Raw genomic sequence first — 21,646 nt, forward strand, 5'->3', positions numbered from 1 at the left:
GGAGTGTGAGCTGGTGTCAGGCTTTGTGTCATTTTACATTCACTCCCACTTAGATGTATGATGTTGGGTGTTTTTCCTCCTGATTTCTCTCACTGTGAGGAAACCTTCTGGCATCGTGCGTGTATGAGTCCATCATAAAGGAGTAAATAAGGGGAGGAGGCGGCATCACCACAGCAATGATTTCTAGCTCCTCTTCTTCTGTTCCCTGGCTTTATCACAATACCCACAATCTCCTTTACATCTCACATCGCTAATGTGTTCAGTGTGATTTAAAATGTTTCCATGGATACTCAACCTAAAGGACTGAAATCAATCAGACTATGATTCAGCAGAGTCGTTCTGTCTTGCATATACACTACTCACTAAAAGTTAGGGATATTCGGCTTTCAGGTGAAATTTCAGGATGAACCTAAAATGCATTCTAACCTTTCCAGGTGAACTTAATGTGACCTTCTCTAAACCTTTGAATGCACATGTCCAACTGTTCAGTGTTTCAGTACTTTCTGCACAAGTTGCTGTTCTCTAACAAGAAGCTTAACAGCAAAATTCACAACAGGTTGGATCCATGAATCCACCAATACATTTCCTGCTTCAGTTAGAATTGGTATTTAAACAGTCCTCCTCATCCTGCTGTTCACATTCTGACATCATGAGACCAAGACGACACCTAACAGTTGATCAGCAGCACCTCAACACTGGAGGCTTCAAACAGGAAGTCCTCAGACGGAGGTGTTCACTGAGCTTAGAGGGTCACAGAGTGTCATCAGGAGGTTGTAACAGTGATACAGAGAGACTGGAAGAGTCACGTGGAAAAAGTTATACACAATGTATTTATGAAATCTTGAATTTATTAAGTTATTGATATTTATTTTGTTTTTATAAATAGGGATAAATGTTATTTATTACTGTAAAGTGATATCTCAGAGTGTGCCAAAGGTTTAAGTCAAATACATTTATGATTTATTTCCATCTAAAAGCGGTAAAAGATTTGGTTTACATTGCAAAATGATCTTTTGCACATCAGGAACTTAAAGGTGCTCTGCAGAGTTGTCTTGTAAACAAAGTTATGTTTATATTCAGTATTTCTCACCAAAACATATATGCATTTCACATTTGCAAAGCTGTTTCAAAAAAATAAAGAAATAAAATCATCAGAAATGTCATCGTGCATTCATGTGCATCCCCATCCAAACAACATGGGGACCCATTCTTAAAAACATTGCTCCATTGCGTTGCCAGTGGTCAAAAACTCCACAGGATATCTTTAAAGGAAATTCCTAACTTAAATGTGTCTTGTGGCGTTTTCTTGTGAACAAAGTTACATTCAGTGTTTCTCACCGAAACGCAAACAAGTGGAATATATTTTCTTCATTATTTGCAATGCCAATTAAAAAAATATCTTAAATTGGGTATTGTTGAATTATCATTGAATTAAATATCAAATATTAGATTAAATATGAAATTAAATGTCAATTAAATATCATTGAATTATCTTTGATTACCAGCAGGAAGGTGTGTGACCATCTGTGTGTCAGGGCGTGTGCACCATACAAACAAAATGGGACCCACCCTTAAAAACAGTGCTCTATAGCGCCACTAGTGGTCTAAAACTCCAGGGCACCTTTAAAGTTTTTCTTCACAGGAAAGTTTTCCTCAGTATCTTAAGGTTTACATTGTTCTACAATTTTAATGTCATTTTACCACATTGTTCCTGTTTATTTTTTTAATTGAACGCTTTATCAAAAGGTTTTGTTCTTATGATCACAAGAATAGTTGATTATTCTCTGCTAATTTCATGTCCTCCTCTCAGATGGATTTGCTGTGTTTGTGAAGTTTTTCTCACTTCTAAAAACTACAGCTTTATTTTTATAAGATGTTTGCTTTTAAATTGTCTCATTTAATTTTCAATAAATGCGTTCTACACAGTGGAGTGTACTCTGTATCTAATTACTGACTGACTTAGTGTTTCAGTCATTTGTGGATGGGTGTAGCAGACAACAAGCCACACTGTCATACATTGTGTACCTTAATGATTAGCCTATGCCCAGAAGAGTTTTCCAACATTACTGCATACAGTTTTTACTTAAACTTGAACCAGATGAGGGGAAGACAGAACCTTGAGAGTGAATGGTACGATCGGCAGAGCAATAGAGCACTAGGGATGGACCTCTCTGTTGAGTCCTTTGTAATATATAAAAGGATGAATAGAGTCTGATGTTATCAAATGACAGGAACAGGTATTAAACACAGAAGGGAACGGAGAATCCCCACCTGCAGTACAGTACAGAATAAAGGAAGGTCAGATGGGCAGAAGATAGATGGATGAAAGGAGGTTACAAGCTCTTACAACATAAAGCAAACAAGAAGAAGAAGAATGAGCGATGGACTTTAGGTGTATGTTGGAAGAGAGAGGAGGACAATGAAAAGACAGAATGATTAAAAGGTGGCGAACATCCAGAGAAGACTACGACGTAGGAGTGGGAGAACATGAGAAGAGGATGTGTCTTGTTAAACTAATGTGTGTGGTCGATATCTGATCCATCCCCTGCTCTCTCATATTTCACAGCCCTTCCTTTGCCTGTCTCCCGAGCTGGTTTGACAATTAAAGCCAAGTCCTTCTTATTATTTCATGCAACTCATTATGTCTATAAATGAAACTATGATACTCTGTGAGACATTGCCAGAGCTGGCAGACCAGTTATGCAAACAGCCGGTGATTTATATAGTTTGACAGACAGGGGTTCACTGTTTAGCTCTGCAGTTCTGCATGTGCATTACTGTCAAACTTGAAATCATGTAGATGTTTACTTCCCTGTGCTTGGATTTTGATCTGAACATATCACCATAGTAACATTATGGTAAGAATCTGCATCCAGTAACTTTTGTACAAAACCAGCAACTCATAGTGTCAATAGTTGCTTAAAATGAAGGATTGAAAGATCTTACTTTTAAATAAGAGCCAAGTTGTGTTTGTATATCGGGTCACGTTAGAACTACAGCACACATAGAGTGAGTCAACACTTTCCACAGCCATTATTGCAATTTCTTTGACTCATTATTTTTGTTTCCAAGCCACAGATGCTTCAGTTGTACTGAATTAGAGCCAAAAACCAACAAAAACTTAATACATAAACATTTTTAACATTTACAATGCGGCTTGGTCAAATGTAAACTGCAGTCTAATGGAACCAAGAAAACATCTTCCTGAGTTAACCATGACAGTGTCTGGACGTTACTGGTCCCATTGTGGAAAATATCCATAAATTATACATCAATACAACAAATAAAACCATTAGAGCCCACTGACAGTCAGAGGATAGTGTCATTAGTCAGATGTGTCTTCAGCTCTTTTGTTCATAGTGTGAGAGCAGCTTGTAATGAAGGATAAAATTTCACCGGAGTGTAATACAACACAAGTGTTAGTGTTATAGTGCGGTTATGGGGATGGTGTTCCCCACAGGTGCTAAATACTGGCAGAACTGTACATGTTGACACGTTAATGTTACATTAAGAACTTCAAAGGGTTGGTTCACCTAAATGAAACTTACCTGTGGTGATTTCTAGCCATGCAGATATATTTGGATTTTGCCACAGGTTTTCACATATGAGATTCCATCTTAATACAATGGAGGTGAATAGAGTTTTGCTTGTGGTGCCGACTGCACTGAAAGATTACAAAGCATTCAACAGCAAAACCTGTTTTCTGCTGGTTATCCAGAGCAACCAGAGCAATGTTTCTGGAAAAATGAGACTTCTGTACTGTTTCCTTTCAGAGGTGGATAACTCAAAACTTGGTAAATAAAACCATTTTGTAATTTGAGTGAACTGACCCTTTAATAACTTCCCACCAATTTTCACATCTCGTTGTAAAAACATGAATGTAAATGTATTTCTGGAGTTTATACAAAATGAAAGATTCATAATGATATTTATCAGATCAAAGGTTTATATGGTTGTTTTCCACATGGATGTTTATTTATTGAGTGAGCGCTAGAGCAGCTGAGCAGTCGAAGGCCTTTTGTAGAAGTTATTTAGGATAAAGAGGGCACGTGAAGTTCATTTCTCCCATGATTTCCAAACCAATCCTGGTGACACTGCTGTTAAAAAGTCAACCTCTCAAACTTTCAAGGGAAAAGAAATCTTCCTCTGCGTCTCAGCCTCTGGGTTCATGAGGGTTTCAAGATTTACATTATAGGAAGCTCCCCATGGCAGCTCACATTCTCATCATTCAATTTGAATCAGTGACCAACTTGTTTACAAGAGGAAGCAATTGTGGGCAGAGCCTTGTGTGGCTCTATTGTGCCAGCTGGCGTGAGAAAAGATACAAATGATAACCGAAGTGTAGTCATGGTTATATCAGACATGTGGTTCTTCATGAGAGATCTGTCAAACCACAAGAAGTTATTACTGCCAATTATCTGGAATGATGGTCAGTATGACTCAGGATATATGATGAGCCAGTTGTGAGGACAACCGCAGAGGGAGAGAGGACAGGAATCACAGATGAAACCACAACAGCTACCAATTTGAGATGTCTCACCCTCTTTTTAAGATCAGCAGAGACCCCAAAGTCTGTCATCTTCTTATGTTCTCAATTGATTCATGTAGTTTGTTCAAGAGTTTTTCCACAGTGGCGGACAAGGGCAAAGGTGCTACAACTGCCCAAAACATTTCCATTGGAAAAAACGTGCTGCAACCTCAGAAATTATTCAAAAATCCAACAGAAATGTGGATCAAATGAAAGGCACTGCTGTAGTAACTTTGCCCTTGTCAGCCACCATAAGTCAATAGAAATGATCAAAAACATCAACAGCCTGAAGGTCATAAATTAAAATACAAAAGGAGCAGGTTTGGGATTTTGGCGCCAAAGTTCTGCTATATTTAGATAAACTAAAGACAGCTCAAGAGCAGGCCTGCAACCTGTTCAGCGCTTTGTGCCGTACTTTAAGAAACACTGCTGTAGACTGGCTGCAACACAAAGCAGAGGCAGAGGGGATTAACATGAAGCTGTAACCGCACCGCACTGATCAACGTCATCTGGCCTATGGCCAAACCTCCAGTCTGGACCACCATCCACAGGCTCCCCACTCATCACTATTACCACACACAGACATGTGTTATCAGTGTAGTCAACTGCAGACGGAACAGAAAGAGAGACCAATTGACACCATGGTGAGACACTGCATCAGTGGTCTGATTGCCAAATCCCTCTGTTTTTAAAATGTCAGCTTCTCTGGAAAATGTTTTGAATTTTGCAGGGGTTTGATTTTTTTGTGGGCTTCCAGGAAACTGGGATACTGGTGAAATGTAGGGAGATCAAAAGAAAAGGAGCATCTTGATGTATTTCTTCAGCTTATGCATGAGATGTAATCACTTGTTATTAATATACGTGGCATAAGTCATTTGAACTTCAGTTTACTTGGGTAAGCCGGGCCCAGCTCAGAAGACATGCAGGGTCTTTGGTGGATGCAATGTTTCTACACAACTTTCAGTGCCACAGAAGGAAATGGCGAGAGGTGCGAATGTAACACTATCACCTGCGTGTTGGTGTGTGAGAGGTGTTAGGTCACATGGTTAAATATTCAAGTGCAACCTGAGAATGTGCATAATAACGTTCTGTCTCTGAGTCACACCTGGGGTACATCAGTGTGTATGTGTTTCCATGCACAAAAGTGTAGATCTATTAAATGCTGTAGCAGATGAAAGGGCCATTTTACTTTAGAATAAATACGTTTTGTACTATTTAAAAAAGGCGAATAGTATTTTTATACGTTTTACTAAAATAGAGCTTGATCTTTGCTGTTCTGCGTTTCCGGAAGTGCCCTTGGGAGCTCATGTGTGTAAACCCTTTTCTGAATGAATCCCCCGATTTGTAGACAGAGTGAAAGACACGCTGGCTGATGACGTGATTTTCCGTCCGCCTCTGTCTGTGTTGTTGGAGCGTAATGATAAGAAACAGCTCACAGACAGACTGGACAGCAGCCCTGCTGGAGTGGAAGCTGTCCACTCCGATGTGTCACAGCACATCAAGCAAAGAGGGAAGTGCTGAGACGATGTGGCGGCCTGCTCGAAAGGCACATGATCCTGAATGACACCACCAAAGACACACAAGCACACACACTTATATTTGACCCGCTAGGATTTATGTCAGTGAAATACATATTAGAAAACTATATCTGTTTCAACGCAGAGGCATTAATAGTATACTTCCTTGTGATTATGGACAGACAGGATTGGGAGCGATCGTGATCCTGAGCAAAATACAAACCTAAAGCTAAACTAAACTTATAGCTAACCTGAACGAAATAGTTTTAGCTGCTAACTGGCCTGTTAACTAACCCAAACAAACTGTTCTAATGATGTTAGTGATGTTAACAAACAATGTTAACTGTTTAACTGAACACAAGATAACTGCCAAAATGCTAAAAACCACAAAAATCATGTCCTACAAAAAAGGTAGGAAGACTAACCTGTGTGATATGATCAAAATCTTTTTGTGAACTGCTGTTTCCAACACTTGAACTCAATATGAACAACTGCGTTTTGAATTAATGTTTTCCTGGACAATGAAGAAGATTGGGGGCAGAAAGACAAATAATCTGTACACAAACTGAGCCTGTTTCATGCTAGGTTCATTTGTATATCTGCATCTGGGGGCAGAGCCTAGTTACTAAATCCCTAAACGTCGGTTTGGATGAACAACATAAAACACAAACTTTAAACAGCTGTAACTGCTGTGATACTTTTTTTTGCAAAATTAAAATTGTAAGCCTTTGTCATTTTACATTAAAGACATCTTTTTTTTTTATTTTGGGAGTTACATGCAACCATTGTGCAGCAGTTCCCTTCAGGTTCAAGGTTATAAATATAACAAAATGTACATAGCATACGTTGTCAATACATCAGTGTACATTCCTCTCATCGTTTAGACACATGGCTCTGCTACACTGAGGTACAGAGTGGAACTGCTCTAATCTCCTTTGTAAACACAGTAGTGGGGTATGTGTGTGTGTGTGTGTGTGTGTGTGTGTGTGTGTGTGTGTGTCTAAGACCCCAGGAGGCAAACCAGACCACTAACTCACTATTCATTCTGCCCTCATGAGGAAACAGCCAACCTTCATCCCATTCTCACTCCTCACTAACCCTCTACCTTTCTTCTATTTTTCACTATCTCCGACATACTTCCCAGCTCTTCCCTCTTTCTTAAATCCCACTGTGTTGTGTTGTCCCATAGCTTCGTCAATTAATGTCCGCAGCCTCCTGTCCTTCTGTTTTCTTGTTCTCTTTTACACCCTGTGCATGGAAATCCATGAGCACTTCTGTGTGTGTGCCTGTGTCTGCACTGTCTGTCCCCTGGTGTTAAAGGAGAACCTCTCACCTCCTCCATAAACACCTCAGAGGTATGTAAAGGATCTGCAGCGAGGGCTCCTGTCTCCATCGCCCTACATAACTGTCATGCCTTGTAAATAGGACACATCAAAAGTTACTGAAATGTCTCAATTCTGGGAAAACAGTCAAGTTCAAGGGCCCAGCATGAAACCAAGCAGCGTGTGTTGTAATGTAGAACTATGAGTATGCGTATTTCTAAAAGATGTGTTAGCTAACATGAGTCATACCGATATAACAGGGTTTTATTAAAGTTATTTAAATGAGGTGGCTGAAAAGGCTTTTATTTTTACATGGATTTCTTTCTGTGATCTAGCAGGACTTTACACATAAACATGCAGTCAAATGGTTGCCATACTGTACAATATATGTACCAAGACTGTACCATAAAAGGTTCAGTACAGGATCACTTGTTTCACAAGTGTATTGCTCTGCTGTTTTCTGCAGTTTTCCATTCATGCTGTGTATTTATTGGACATTCAGATTCAGTTTTATGTAAATATGTAACATAAATTGCAGCTGTGCCTTGTTTCTGTTTTGTTTTCTGCATTTAATTAATTATTGTAATTCATCACCAATTTTCACAAACTGCTTTCCAAACTTCTCCCTGCTGTTTATCTGAAGAGGAGATGCAGCACATGTGTGTGTGTTTGCCTCAAAAGATTGTAAATCTGCTGAACATAACTCTGGTATTATTGGAGGAAGTACTGTATAACACAGGCTTTGGTTTGGTGTCTAGCTTGACAATACAACGAACACACAGGCAAACACACAAATACAAACAGATGCATAAGCACTGTAACCTTATCAGCTAGCACAAATCACATCCATAGTCTAAACTCGAGCCAAATGGAAAGAAAAACACTGCAGCGTGCCAAACCTTGACATACCACCGAACCATGTGTGTATACATAAATCTACCACTCATCAGGATGCTAAAATAATATGGGCTTCCCAACCACGTAAGCAAGCTTTCCTCTGTGATAGCTGCAAGCTGTTTTTTCATCTTGGTCCTTACAAGAAAATTCACACCGTGAAAAAAAAAATGTTTGCTTTGTTCTTGCTATACTCGTAGTTAGCAGAGAAAAGAAACAGGGAAGATGTATTAGAGGACGAGGCCTTCAAAGTGCAACAAAGCATGAGCCACATTAAGACTCACAGCACTGTTATCACACATCCAGATCAACCCACTGATCCACAAGGGCGAGAGAAACCTAAAAGGAAACTGAAGAAATAGATGCTCAAGTAAAACACCAAGTTGACAACCTAGTAGGCAACTGGAGTGTAAATTAGTTGGAAAAATTGCCACTAAACACTGCAGTTATTAGCAACTGATCAAATCCAAACATACCTACACAAGTATTTACAAGCCTCCAACAGACATCTGTTTCCCCCCTGAGGTGAATGGACCCTGAAATGGATCCCACTAAGCCAGAAAATGACTCACAGAGCAAAAGCAGGGAGCAAACAGTTCAAACCTCTGACTCACACCCCCTTTATAACCCCTCTATAACCTTTCTTAGTCTAGAATGACCTTCTTGTGACCCCTCGTCGTGCCTTAATAACCCCCATCCAGGCCTGAGTGAGCAGAGACAAGGCTGATGAAATTTGAGATCTCATGCTCAGTTGCCCTGTAATTCACTCACACACATCATCTAACTCTGACAAAAATCCACATGCATGTATAATCTGCGTGCAGGTACGCATACACTGACACACACACGTTCTTAACAGTGATTACCACAACAGGAAATATAACAGTGACCTCTGTAATGCCTCCGCCGTGCTCTAACCTTTGAGGTACACAGAGCAACAGTGACGGTCTAAAAAAACAACTCCTCTCCACTCTGGATGGAAAAACACAATCCCTACCACATACTACTTTGGGCACAAGCCAAATAACTTTCATTCATAGAGCCTTGTTTCATCCTATTCCCCTGCGCTCTTTAAAAGACATTTAACCTAAAGGAACTATTTTATGGTGTGCAAATCTTCAGGATATCTCAGCCTCAGCAGCTTTGATTATGACTATTGTTTGATTAATATGTGTCAACTTTATATAAGTGATAACTTATATAAAGTTGATGGACAGGTGCAAATGAAGAAAAATGGTTTCCGCTCTCCTCTGTTTGTTACATTAACAATGAGCAGGAGAGTTCACTGTTTTAGTTTTCTTTGTATCTTGTGTTCAAGGCTGCATGCATTCTTTGTTTCACCTGCTCGTAACATTCATTGTCATTGTTGAAGAACCATGCAGTAATGCAGTAATTTGTCTTTTTTTGAGGTTTTTGAGCTTGGGGACAACCGCTAAACATTCTCTAATCCCCAGAAAGTCCAAGTAAGTTCCCAGCTGTTTTTTCCTCACTTTTTGTGGAGCTTTACATCACTGTAGCATCACAGTGGGACACACTCTGTGTGTTGTTTTCTGGCTGTGGTGGATCTTCCATACTGTGGATAAATTGTCCTGACACAAAAGAATAACATTTGAGAAACTGTTATGTTTTGTGCCTTAGCTGAATTATGAGCAAGCTGAAATGGAAAAACCTGCTGTGTGTAAACTAGTCACTCATTGAATCTATTATTCAACAAAAGATACCCTGATTATGGCACTTCACACTGAGGCTGAGCACACAGGAAGCTGTCAACATGCGCTGAAGTCACACAGGAAGCCGCCTTAAAGTTAACACAGCACACTGTCATCAAAGGAACCATAACAAGAGGGAACCGCTGGCCTCATACATGCATCAGGAGCAGTGGAAGAGCTCCTGGAAAACACTGCAGCTCACAACCTTCTGATGACAGATGTACACACTTTACGCTACCACAGTTAGCTTTGCATGAAGGGCTTCCTACTCTGTCGCTCTTTATTCAGGATATTTTTTGTGACACTGTTTTGGCATTACTGCTGATTGGTCGATCTTCCTGTGAGACCTTCCCTGTGCCGAGAAAGCAACCACATCTTTTAAACTTCAGACCACGGTTAGCAATTTAGGCTTTCTGTACAACATCTGTAGTCTGTGACCCCGAGCCTCGATGACCCTGATGACTAACTATGACATCATCAGGGTTATTTTCTTCAAAGCTCCTCCAGAGCAACACAGAACATGCGCCTGTTTTCGTGGGCTAAGTAAGGATGAGTAAACTGATGTTAATGTGTAAAGTCTGTGGAGTGCCCCTTTAATGGATGAACGAGCAATTGTGATTGCAGTGACAACAGTTCAGGATCTCCACAGCAGCCCTGTGTTGAGTCACTGACTGTGCTCAGTGACTTTGTTGTATCACTACTTGTGGTCTGTTGGTGAGAAAGTCCAGAATCCAGCTGCGAGGGGATGTGGGCAAACCGAGATCAGCTAGTTCTGAAAGGCAGGACAGTGAAAAGGGGACACGCGGACTCTCACCGCTGTTCCAAACTACATGTCTGACTTTTTACTCTGCACTTTATTTTCTGAGGGGGACGCAGATTTTTATTGAGTATGAGAAGCATTTATTCAACGCAACACAACCTGTAAAAAACACAGATAAATTGTGACAAACTATGCAATTACTGTGATGTACAATCTGATGTATCTTGAATTACATATTTGTATATTTTGCCTACATATCGGTGTCTGTCTGTAAGTACAGGTCTTTAATATCAACCACGTGGACAAGCAGATGTTGCCCAATCTCCAGGACACAAAGAATAGACTAACCTTAGCACAAACCACTGTGAATCCTGCACAAAATGTTCACACATCAGCTCAAACAAGCAATTTGCAAAGAAAACACAAAAGAATGCAGAATCATTATTTCTGTAATTGTTGTGTTTTGTGTCATTAATGACTGTGCTGAAGTCAAATTATCAACAGTCGCCTCTCCTGTGCACCTAGATAGACAGTAATGTTGTTCAAATCTGAATTGTATTACAGCAGTTGCATCATTTCTGTGCGTGTTTGTGCCACAGCTAGAGCAGAAGTTCGTTTGTCTTCTAAATCTGGAGACAATTAGATGCTGGAACAGAAATCAAAATGTCAGAGCTAGTCATGATGTAGGTCTAAGGAAGACATTTCAGCTCCACAATGGTGTTTTGACAGGGAGATGAGAGAGGGAAAACAGTAGACAGCATGCAATTATAAGACAGAGCGTGCATTCTCTCTTCATCTTCCCCTTTCTCTCTGCCCCCATTGCCCACATCTGTAGAACAGATTATTCTAGAGGCGGATGGGTGAGATTAACCCCTAATAAGATTCCACATTAACACCTCGCTGCTCCACTGTGGCTGCCTGCCTCTGGAATGACAGATTAGCTGCTGAAAGCCTTGTCCTACACGGTAGAGCAACAACACACACCTTCTCCAGGTCACGAAGCAGGGAAGAAGATAACCTTTGAATTTTAGCTTTGCTTTTTCATCCTGGGTTTTTTCCTGGCACCTGAGTCTCTGTCTCATGTGCACGCCACACACACACACACACACACACACACACACATCCACACCATCACATACCCTCCTCACCACATCTCCTTTTCATGAGAAGCCCTGTGAGAGTTACACACACACACACACACACACACACACACACACAATCCCTGGAGGAGTCAGGCTTTTGCCCTCGGCTGGGTCACATTGACTTCCCCTGTGTGAGAGTAGGGACATACAGTGTATTAAGAATTCATGGTGCATGTCTTTGAATGCAATGATCCATGATAAAATAGGTCCACACACACAGACACCGACAGAGGGCTAGATGCAACGTGGGACAACACATACGCACACACGGACGCAAGAAATAATCACATCACATGTAAAGAAGCACAGAAACAGGAAGAGGCACAAATACAAACACAGGTTTATGCACAAATAAGCATGGAAATTCCTGCAGGAGGAGTCACACACGCTCACATTTAGGCCACCGTGCGCAAACCTCCAGGGGTGCAAAGATACACAAATCATGACATTCATTTTCTCACACATGCAGAGAGACACACACACACACACACACACACACACAGTCTGAAGTCTGAATGGTTTTTATGGATGCCACCTGTCCATATGGGATCTGATAAACACACCGGGGTCTGTCCTGTTTAGTTGAATTAAGTCTCTGTGGCTGTTAACACATGGCACCAGCCTTTCTCCTTTCCTTTAACTTCCTGCGCACCCCCTCGTCCCCTCTCCACCACACACACACTCACTCACACACACACACAACACACACAGGGGCTGCCTCTGCTAGTGGTGGAAGTTATCCATCACATTTCTCATTCCCTCTCTCCATGGAGCCCCTCACAATCACCTCATCTCTCCTCATCACATCTGCCAAAACATTTCTCCCACGCTTGCGGCACTGACAGTTTTCAAACTTTCTGCTTGTAAAAACTTCTCCGACTTTACTGTAATGCCGTGATGAGGAGTTTAAGGTCACAGCCTGGTTTGCAACGCTTTCAAATTTCAAATACTCAATTTGAAGACATCATAAGTCTATAAATTGAGTTAACAATTAATGATACTATTTATGAATTTATTTCCTGATTATTTTCCTGAATAATTATTCAGTGTTGTGAATTAAGACTAGAAGGCTGTAATAATTATTTCTTGCATATACATATTTCCCACAATGCTTTTAAACAGATGGTACAAAACCAAACTAAAGATTTCAGAGAAGAAAGAAAGCAATTTAGTGCAAATCCAGACTTTTGGGACATTTATGACACTAACTGAAGATCCAACTTGAACATGTTGTTTCAACAAAATTATCTTCCCATGTTGACGCATAAAGTCACATACACACAAAAATAGAATGAACAGACACTAAAGGTACATTAATGGAAGCTACTGTACAACTACAACAGGTTTTAGGGTGGACTCTCCCTTTAAAGTAAACAATGTGAGTGAATTGGAAAAAGATGCACCTCTGTGAAATCATAAATCAACGCCACCATGTCCAACTGAATCAGAAAACATCTTAATTTGACAAAGGTCTGTTGGTTTCGTAATACAGTCTGACAGAAGTGGATTCAGTATTATAGCATACAAAAATATTTAAAAAGGATATCTGGATTGAATCTCTGGACTGGATGTAAAAAACTGAGGGCCGAGCATGCAGAGCTCATTGGAAACAGGTACACTGAGTGATGCTGATCATGACATGGAGAAAGCACAGCGGACTGATATGCTCCTCCTCCTGTTTGTGTCCTCGCTGCCAACTGTGCCTCTGCCAAGTGATTTGCAATAAACGCTCCTGCCAAAAGGTGCAGAAAACATTCTCTCCTAAAATAAACGCTTCGTTTACTAATGAGCCGGTGGGTTTTTATGGGTTTTGGCTGATATGCAGAATGTAAATGCTCTAATGTGCTTGGTAAAAATAGGATAAAGGGGACTGAAACAAATGGAAAATATGACTGCTGTTACTTTGTTAACCAGTGTTTGTCTCAACCAATATTCAACTGCAGTCAAATTCATAAATTCACAGCTTACTGGGTTTGGAGAACACAAATACTCCTAAATAAGCAAGGAAAAGGTGTCCATAACATTTCTGCTCAGATATTATTGTGAACAATGTCTGAGAGGCAAAAACAGTTTCTGACTTAATCTAAAATATCAGCTCAAATGTACCAAATTGTAGTTGTAAATGTAAAGTTGGATTAAATCCTGACTGACAGTGGTGCTGAATGATAATGTCTCCAGTCCAAAGTTAGCTGGTGTTGCATTTCTTTGACTAACCTTTAACAACACATAGTATTTTATTCTGTAGGCTCCCATAGTAAACGGAAAAGCAAGTAGCAGACAGCCTACAATAACAACTATACATCATTGCATTTGGTGCTTCATCAGATCAAGGGAGACCTGGACAGAGGCGTGCTGCCCTCTAGTGGCTTCAGTACAACACAGCAATCTGATGAGGTCCAGTAGAACCAGTGAGGAGAGACTTCAGTGGAAGGGGTCACAAACAATATACTGACTATTGCCGTGTACTATAACTGACTAAAGTGTATTTCAGGGTTACAGTGGAAAACATGAAACACTTTGTCTTGTTTGCACATTAACAATTTTAATGAGAAATTTTTTAAAAGGTTTTTTTTTTTTTATTTAAAGGTAATTTTTATTTTGCATGTGAATGTTTGCTAATAAAAAGCAGAAAATTGTTGATAAAGAACGACACAAAACAGATACACAAACACATGAAAATGTGAAGTCAGTAAATTAGTAAAAAAAAAAAAGGACATGCGTATCTACAATATATCTGTGATGGCAAAATCACACTGCTGCCGTTACTAAAAACAGAATAACTTATACACAGAAAGTTGACGGTGATCAAAAATGCTTTTTCTTTCTTCTTTTTTTAAATCTAAGGTTATAAATCAAATGAGACATTTCAAAAATTGTTAAGCACAAATGAACAGTAATTATTTTTTCCACGATGGAAACAAACTAAAAACAGAAATGACAAACTTTCAGTCTCTGTAGAGACCTTCCACTTCACTTTATAAACTGTGTGCTTTGGACTTGAAGCTCTTAAGAGTCTCCCGCAGCTTCTGTACAGCAGCCTTGTCCTCTTCTACGGCCTTGGAGCAGACACGCTGCACTTTGCTGTGCAGATCCTCCAGACACTTCTGTTGTACAGGAGCCACAGAGGAGCCAAAGGTCAGAAATGTGTTGGAATAATACAAATACAGGCACAGAACCTACTGATGCTGCTATCAGGCTGAAGGAGTGAGTAAAACCAGTATGTAGATTGATGTTATATTATAGCACATTTCTTTTAGACAAACAGTAACATTTTGCTATAAATCCTGTTGTGTACTTCATACAATCAAATCTTTTCTGCATGGAAATCCTGAAGGTATTGAGTCAATGACAGCTACAGTCACATCTAAGCTACAGTGAAATACTGACGCTACATCAGTTGTGTGTTTGTGATGTTTGTGTGGGGGAGAAATACAAATCTATTTAATTTGATCCAATAGTTAGCTGGCTTGGTAGGACACGTTTATACTTGTGTTTAGAGAAGTCTGTAGATGCCTACAAGCTGTAAAATATTTTTCCCTCTTTGAAGTATGCCAAAGGTATAGGCTCTTACTTACACCATAAGGTGTAAATGCAGAGTTGTATGAAAGTTACCTCTGTAATTGACAAGTGGTTAGCCGCTGTGGTAAATACAGACGCAAGGTTGTTGGCTACAGTACGTCTCTCCTCGTTGGTCTCCTGCAACACCAGGTGGTACCTGCAAAATAGACGGCCACAAGTGTTTTACTCTAATACAGAGAAAAATTCATCATTGAGACTGACAGAAATGGAGACCTGGAGGGTGTTTAAGCTCACACATCAAGCTCCATTTTATGAATATCTGAATAAATGAGTCACACATTGAAACAGTGTTTCCAGGGTCGTTTGAATTTGGTCTTGTTTTGTAGGGGCCACAGGCTCCAGCAGTATAAAATAGTCCTGAAGATATAAACATTGTTCATAAATATATGATGGTCACTCACTGCTGTTGTGCTGCCTTCAGTTGTTGCACAGCCTCATCATAACCACAGTTAACCTTCTTCTCAAGAAGCTTACGATGGTTCTCCACCGACTCCATCTCTTCTGCCCAGTCCTGTTCCTCCCGGGCCAGCTCCTATACAGACACCGACAAACACAAATCTATTGTTAGTACATGTATAAACACAACTCTGTGATAATGTGTTACAAGGTCAACTCGTTCTGGTTTTTCAGATTTGGCAAGGCAAACAGGTCAGTGCTGAACATGTTTAAATTAGGTTAAGTCTGCTCCATGTGCACCAACTGGAGCATGTAGTAATATGACATTTCTACCAGCATTAAGCAGACTGAACTATTTTGACTATACCTGCATGTCAGAATCCAACCGTTCATCCAGCTTTCGAATCTGCTCTCTCAGCTGCTTCAGGTCATTGGACTTGTCCAGGATGTTAGAATTCACCTTGAAAAACACAAACACACAATAAATATCATATTACAACCAGACTAAGATGTACAACTAAGACTTTACAAACAATGGATGTTGTCAGGTATTTAAGATATTGTGACATATTTTAGTCAAATCCAACTTTTCAATGATTTGAAATGACAACAGAGCGGGAAATAGTGCAAATAATGATTTTGTTACCTGTTCACAAGACTCCTCCAGACTGAGTTTCATGTTGGTTAATCGACTGTTCTCCTCCTCGACATCACTCACCAGCTTTCTCAGGAGCATCTACAACACACACATTTATCAGAACAAGGACACTTTTGCTCAACTCCTAAGGAAGGACACAGAATACTAAAATCTATCATCACACACACAATTTAAAAAAAAAAAATCGAATTTCCAATGGCCTACAATGGAGTTAACATTTAAATAAATATAAAACAATATTTATACTGATACATGGAAAAATTAAAGTTTGATACAGCTGGAAGTACCTGTATCTGTGTTTTATGCTGAACCATGCTGCCAGGTCCACATTCGAACGGCCTGATCTCAAAATCATGACCACAGGCGTTCTCTGCAGACAGTGGTATCAGCTTGAGTTTACGTGCCAGCTTGTGGTACTCTGTTAGCCTCAACTCTGCCTGGGAACGGGGGAAGATAACAGCACAGGACAGACATAGCAGGGGGAAGGTAAAAAGTAAAATCAGAGGTCAACAAGTATCACTATTCAATCACAACTATTAAGAAGAAACTGATTTCATGAATTAAATGATTCACGTCACATACGCCATCATAACCAAACGGTAATATTCCTGCTCCTCATTGCATACATATTAGCTACATACAGTACCTTCTCTTTCACTTTGGCCAGGGAGATCTCCTCATTCCACTTGTGCTGTTCAGCATCTTCAAGAGATTTGCTGAGGCTCGAGATGGTCTGCTGCAGTTCCCTTTTCTCTCTGTTGATCCTCTCAACGTCAGCTGGAGTGAACTTCTGGTTCTGCAGGAGGCGTTGTAGCTCATCTCGCTCATGCTTTAGAGACTCCAGATGACTGACTGCAAAAACACAGAGAAAAAAAACAAACAACATATGTGAAATCAGATCTTAGCTACAGTTCTGACTGGGCAGAGACGTTCAAAGCTACTGACGACCCAATAAGCTTATTTGTGACAACATTTTATTCACACTGTTTACGCACAAAGCTCATTGTGTGCTGAAAACTGCTTAGTTACCACTTAAGCACTGTGCTGTTAGTGGGAGATTTTTTGCACTGAATGATAGACAGTAAAAGACTGGATATTTGCACTGTGCTGTTAGCAGTTTTAAAGTGCTGCTTTTAAAAAAACGTGCTGCTAAACAGGGACTCAATAAACAAGCCAATAATTCATAACTTGAATCATTATTATTTAGGTGCTGAGCATGCACAGACCCTTAAGTCCAGTAAATTATATACTATACTGCATAGTAATTAGTAACTATTCGAATCCAGACATCGATGCCCACAGGATCTAGTACATTCTACGAAAGAGCTCACTGACCGACATGGTTACACTTTGTATGAACAACATGTATTACCGGTGGTGTCCAGTTCATCATTCAATTCTGAAGCTTTGTTCTCCAGATTGACTTTAAAGGCATCCAGGCTGCTTCGATAACTCTGGAGTTTCTTGAGGTCTGCCTGCAGCTTCACCTTTTCCATCCTCTTGGTCATTAGACGGTCCTGTCCAGGAGAGGGAGACAGAAAATTATCAGTGCGATTTATTGTTGCTCACACAAAAAGACATTTCATATTACTGATAGAACTCATCACTATCAAGCGCACACCCAAAGTCTGAAAATGTTTCAGCAACAGCTTAAAAACCTTTGCACTTCCAGTAGTCGTAAATACCTCAATTTTTGTTCCTTTTGTATAGTATTCTTTTTTTCCACAATGTGAGGTTTTAATCTTTTCCACTTGTGCTGCAGTATAATTGATTTCACTGTATATAATAAATGTCAATGGAAATAATCTCATCTGTTCACATGGGGATGTATCAGTGTAAAACTCTTCTGACCGTCTGGCTCTCCTTCTCCAGCTGTTCAACCTCATCCATGAGTATTCTGTGCCTCTGCTCCATAGAGGCCAGCAGCGCTTCATCAACATTGTAAAGCTTCTCTGTGAAGAGACACCCACCAAAATGTTTGATGTGGCTCTAAATTTTTCATTATAAAATCAAAATATAAATCAAAAACAACTGGATTAATACCTTGTTTGAATATACATAGAAACCAATTGATTATTAAAAATAATAATAAGAGTTATAACAGTGAGATATGCTGTGCTTACTTAGTTTAGTGAGAAATGCATCATCCTCATCCTCAAATGTGTCATCACCCTGCATGAACTTGCAGTATGTCTCAGTTGTGTAGTCCAGGAAGAGCTGCACAATAACAAAATTAAGGATAAAAAACACAAATGTTCAGATACAGACAAAATTAAAGTCACTCTTTACTATTCAATTTTGATGATGATGTTGACTGTGGTCAAAAATACAGTGAGATAACACCTTGATGGCTTTGTAATATACTGTATCAGTAAGAAAACCCAAACTGTAGGTAACCATGTAAGATGAAGGTCTTCTAGCAACAGATGTACAGAGCAGTTTTTTAAGCAGTGAACTGTTTATGCCTCGTGATCCCGTTTAAAGAAGTCAGAGTACCTTGTTATATTCAGCCCCTTCCTCGATATTGTCACTGTCTTCACAGAAGTCACTGAACAGCAGTTCCTGCTTACTCAAACTCCAGTTGATCTAACACAGAGTAAGCACAACATTGATTTAAACTAATTTAATTGAACAAAAATGACATTAAATTTTGCTGCATCCTATACAGATAAACCTGGTTTCAAAGAATAGCAGTCCTACTAAAAAGTGTTTGCTTCTCACCTTGACGTTATCAATTAGCCACATGAGAGCGCCAAGGGCCTGAGGCCAGGTATGGGGAGCGCCGACAGAATACATTGAACACTTGGACAGAACAAACGGATACCTTAAAGCAGAAACAGGGATAGAAATAAAGACAGTCAGCAGTATTCCTTAAACTATGAAAGAGGAGCCAACATGAAAGCCTTACAGCAAATGGTAAATAACATACGTGTACATATTTCATGCACTATGATTTTGTTGTATGTTGTAGCCCTTTTTATAGACCATCATTCTTTATATTGTCTGTGAAGTCTTTCTTTTTCTGAATGTGTGTTTTGGGATATTAAATGAAACAAAAAAAATACTAAAATATACAATTCTTATTAATACTAAAAAAGGGCATCTTACCTCAGGGCTTTTAGGATGGCTGGAACTTCCTCCTCAACTTTGGAGTTAGGCATCTCAAAGGTTGGGTCTAGCTGGCGGTAAATGAACTCAAACATCTTCACAAACTCCTTGGTAGAGGGAGACTGGAGGGTCTTAGCTGACAAAATGCCTGGGTAACCCTGCTCTGTCAAGAACTGGACAGACATAAGAGAGAATATCAGGCTGAACAGAACTGAGGATATACTTCACTATACTAGTTTTTGGCTACAAAGTACATAAATGCGGATATGGTTTTGAGAGTATCAATATGCATCCAAAAGTGCTGGACTTTTGTGACAAAGCACAGCCCAGCAAAATAAATAACTGTAACAGCAGAAGGGGTGCTACAGTAGTGCTCAGCATGTTGATGAAATGAGGTGTATGTTGCTGTCAGCCACAATGACTTTTGAGATACAACCACCATGGGGCAAATAAAATATTTTTACCTCATGCAGCTGCCTGATACATTGCTGAACAAAGGATTTATCATGCAGAGGTCTGGCGTCTTTGATCTTCTCAGTTCCTCCAAACCCTGACATGATGCTGTTGCGAGGCATGCTGGCTCCACTGGTCCTGCAGACATAATATCAACAAACCACCACAATCTCAATTTTGTTAATTTGAAGAAAATAGTTTCACTCCATTTGCATCTAAAAATTGCATTGTGGTAATGTACTAAGGGACATATTTAAATCAAGTATGTAAAGGTTCAGTCACCTGAGGTTTTCAAAGAGATTACTCTCTTTAGGGCCTTATAAACAGGATATATACATACACAAGGTAAATATTATACAGTTTCATTATTTTCACATACCGTGGACCAAAGAAGCTTGTCCGCCTTTCAGAAGTCACCGACTGTGGTTTGGGGATGTTGAGCTTTCCAAATGAAGGCTGTTTACTGTTAAGAAACATAACAGTGAACAATGTATGGATGTGTCCCACTTGCTGACTCACTTGAGTCATTTGAATAAGCTGTCACCGATAGATTCCTCATCTTTTAGTCATCAAAAGTAATGTGTCTACATATCACTCCATTAAAAAACTAAATAGACATTTCAACTAAGAAGTCTCTAATAAAATAATTGGTGTTTGTGGCTTACTTTGTCATTATACATTAAAACAAAAATCGTACTCCGTCTACAATGAAGTCCAAACTAAGCAATCTCAGTGCAATAATGATTAGAAAGTGTAAAGTGTATACTATAGCAACGGCTGTGTGGGTGTGGCTGTCTGACATATGGGTAACACAAGAGTGGACTCAGTATATGGTTTAGGATAGCATTGCTTTTGCTGACTAACTTCGTCTGGACTATTAAGTTACTGTAAACCAACCTCTGTGGCGTTGTGTACACCATGCTCATCCTGTTGCTGTCTTGCACTCGCATGGGCAGCTCAGACGGTCTGCTGCCTGTTGCTCGACTCATCCTTCCACTGGACACAAGTTATTACGGAAAAGAAAGTGTCGTTTATTAACGTTTTTCTGTTTTACAAAGACCCACAAAGACGCATATTGGTGTAATAATGTTGGTACATTTCTGTTAATAATATTGGTAGGTGTGGCCACTGATAGCTAACATCAACGTTAAGTCTGCAGCGCTATGAGTATCAGTCAGTTATGCCTTAGCTTAAATGGCTAACTAGCATTGTAGTCACTCGTTCAATGACCAAACTAAGAAGACTGGGCTCACCGTACAAGGTTAGTTTTACTCTTACCCAATCTAAGACTAGCTGTTAGGAAGTACAGTTGACGTAAAGTAATTATTAAGGTTGGCAGCCTCGCTTTAAGTATCGGTAACGGTACCTAGCGTTAGCTAACTTTGGCTAATGTCAAACCATAACAAAGAGCGAATGGCTGTCACTATTTAAACCAAGTTAACAACAACCATCTCCTACTGTCACAATGTTGTTGCCCATTACTTATACTTATGCAACATATCATAAGTTGAGTTTCTAGTGAGGTAAAATACGTACCGCTCCATGTTTTGTCGGTGGGAAGCTGATGTTTACAAAATGAA

The 21,646-nt window shown here is 39.8% G+C and overlaps 1 protein-coding gene across 1 annotated transcript; it reads right to left on the bottom strand.

The window, feature by feature from the left end:
* Window positions 1-14,478: 14,478 nt before the first annotated feature.
* ndc80 (NDC80 kinetochore complex component) lies at window positions 14,479-21,646 on the bottom strand. Its single transcript, XM_070833994.1, has 17 exons — window positions 21,603-21,646; window positions 20,964-21,062; window positions 20,446-20,529; window positions 20,078-20,204; window positions 19,614-19,786; window positions 19,227-19,329; window positions 19,002-19,091; window positions 18,629-18,722; window positions 18,357-18,457; window positions 17,878-18,022; window positions 17,152-17,357; window positions 16,793-16,942; window positions 16,494-16,583; window positions 16,215-16,307; window positions 15,853-15,983; window positions 15,485-15,587; window positions 14,479-14,976 (listed from the first exon to the last, which is right to left on the bottom strand). Exons 1-17 carry the CDS (start codon window positions 21,608-21,610, stop codon window positions 14,848-14,850), a joined length of 1,926 nt encoding a protein of 641 aa, XP_070690095.1. The 5' UTR covers window positions 21,611-21,646; the 3' UTR covers window positions 14,479-14,847.

This window comes from Pempheris klunzingeri, chromosome 7 (assembly GCF_042242105.1).
Source record: "Pempheris klunzingeri isolate RE-2024b chromosome 7, fPemKlu1.hap1, whole genome shotgun sequence".
NCBI lineage: Eukaryota > Metazoa > Chordata > Actinopteri > Acropomatiformes > Pempheridae > Pempheris > Pempheris klunzingeri.

Bases quoted from the DNA above. Each gene is read 5' to 3' on its own strand.
- ndc80 (XM_070833994.1), bottom strand. The intron at 20,530-20,963 runs GTTGGTTTACAG...GTTTCTTAACAG, and splicing joins GTGTACACAACGCCACAGAG to TAAACAGCCTTCATTTGGAA. The intron at 17,358-17,877 runs GTAATACATGTT...GTGTTTTTGCAG, and splicing joins TGATGAACTGGACACCACCG to TCAGTCATCTGGAGTCTCTA.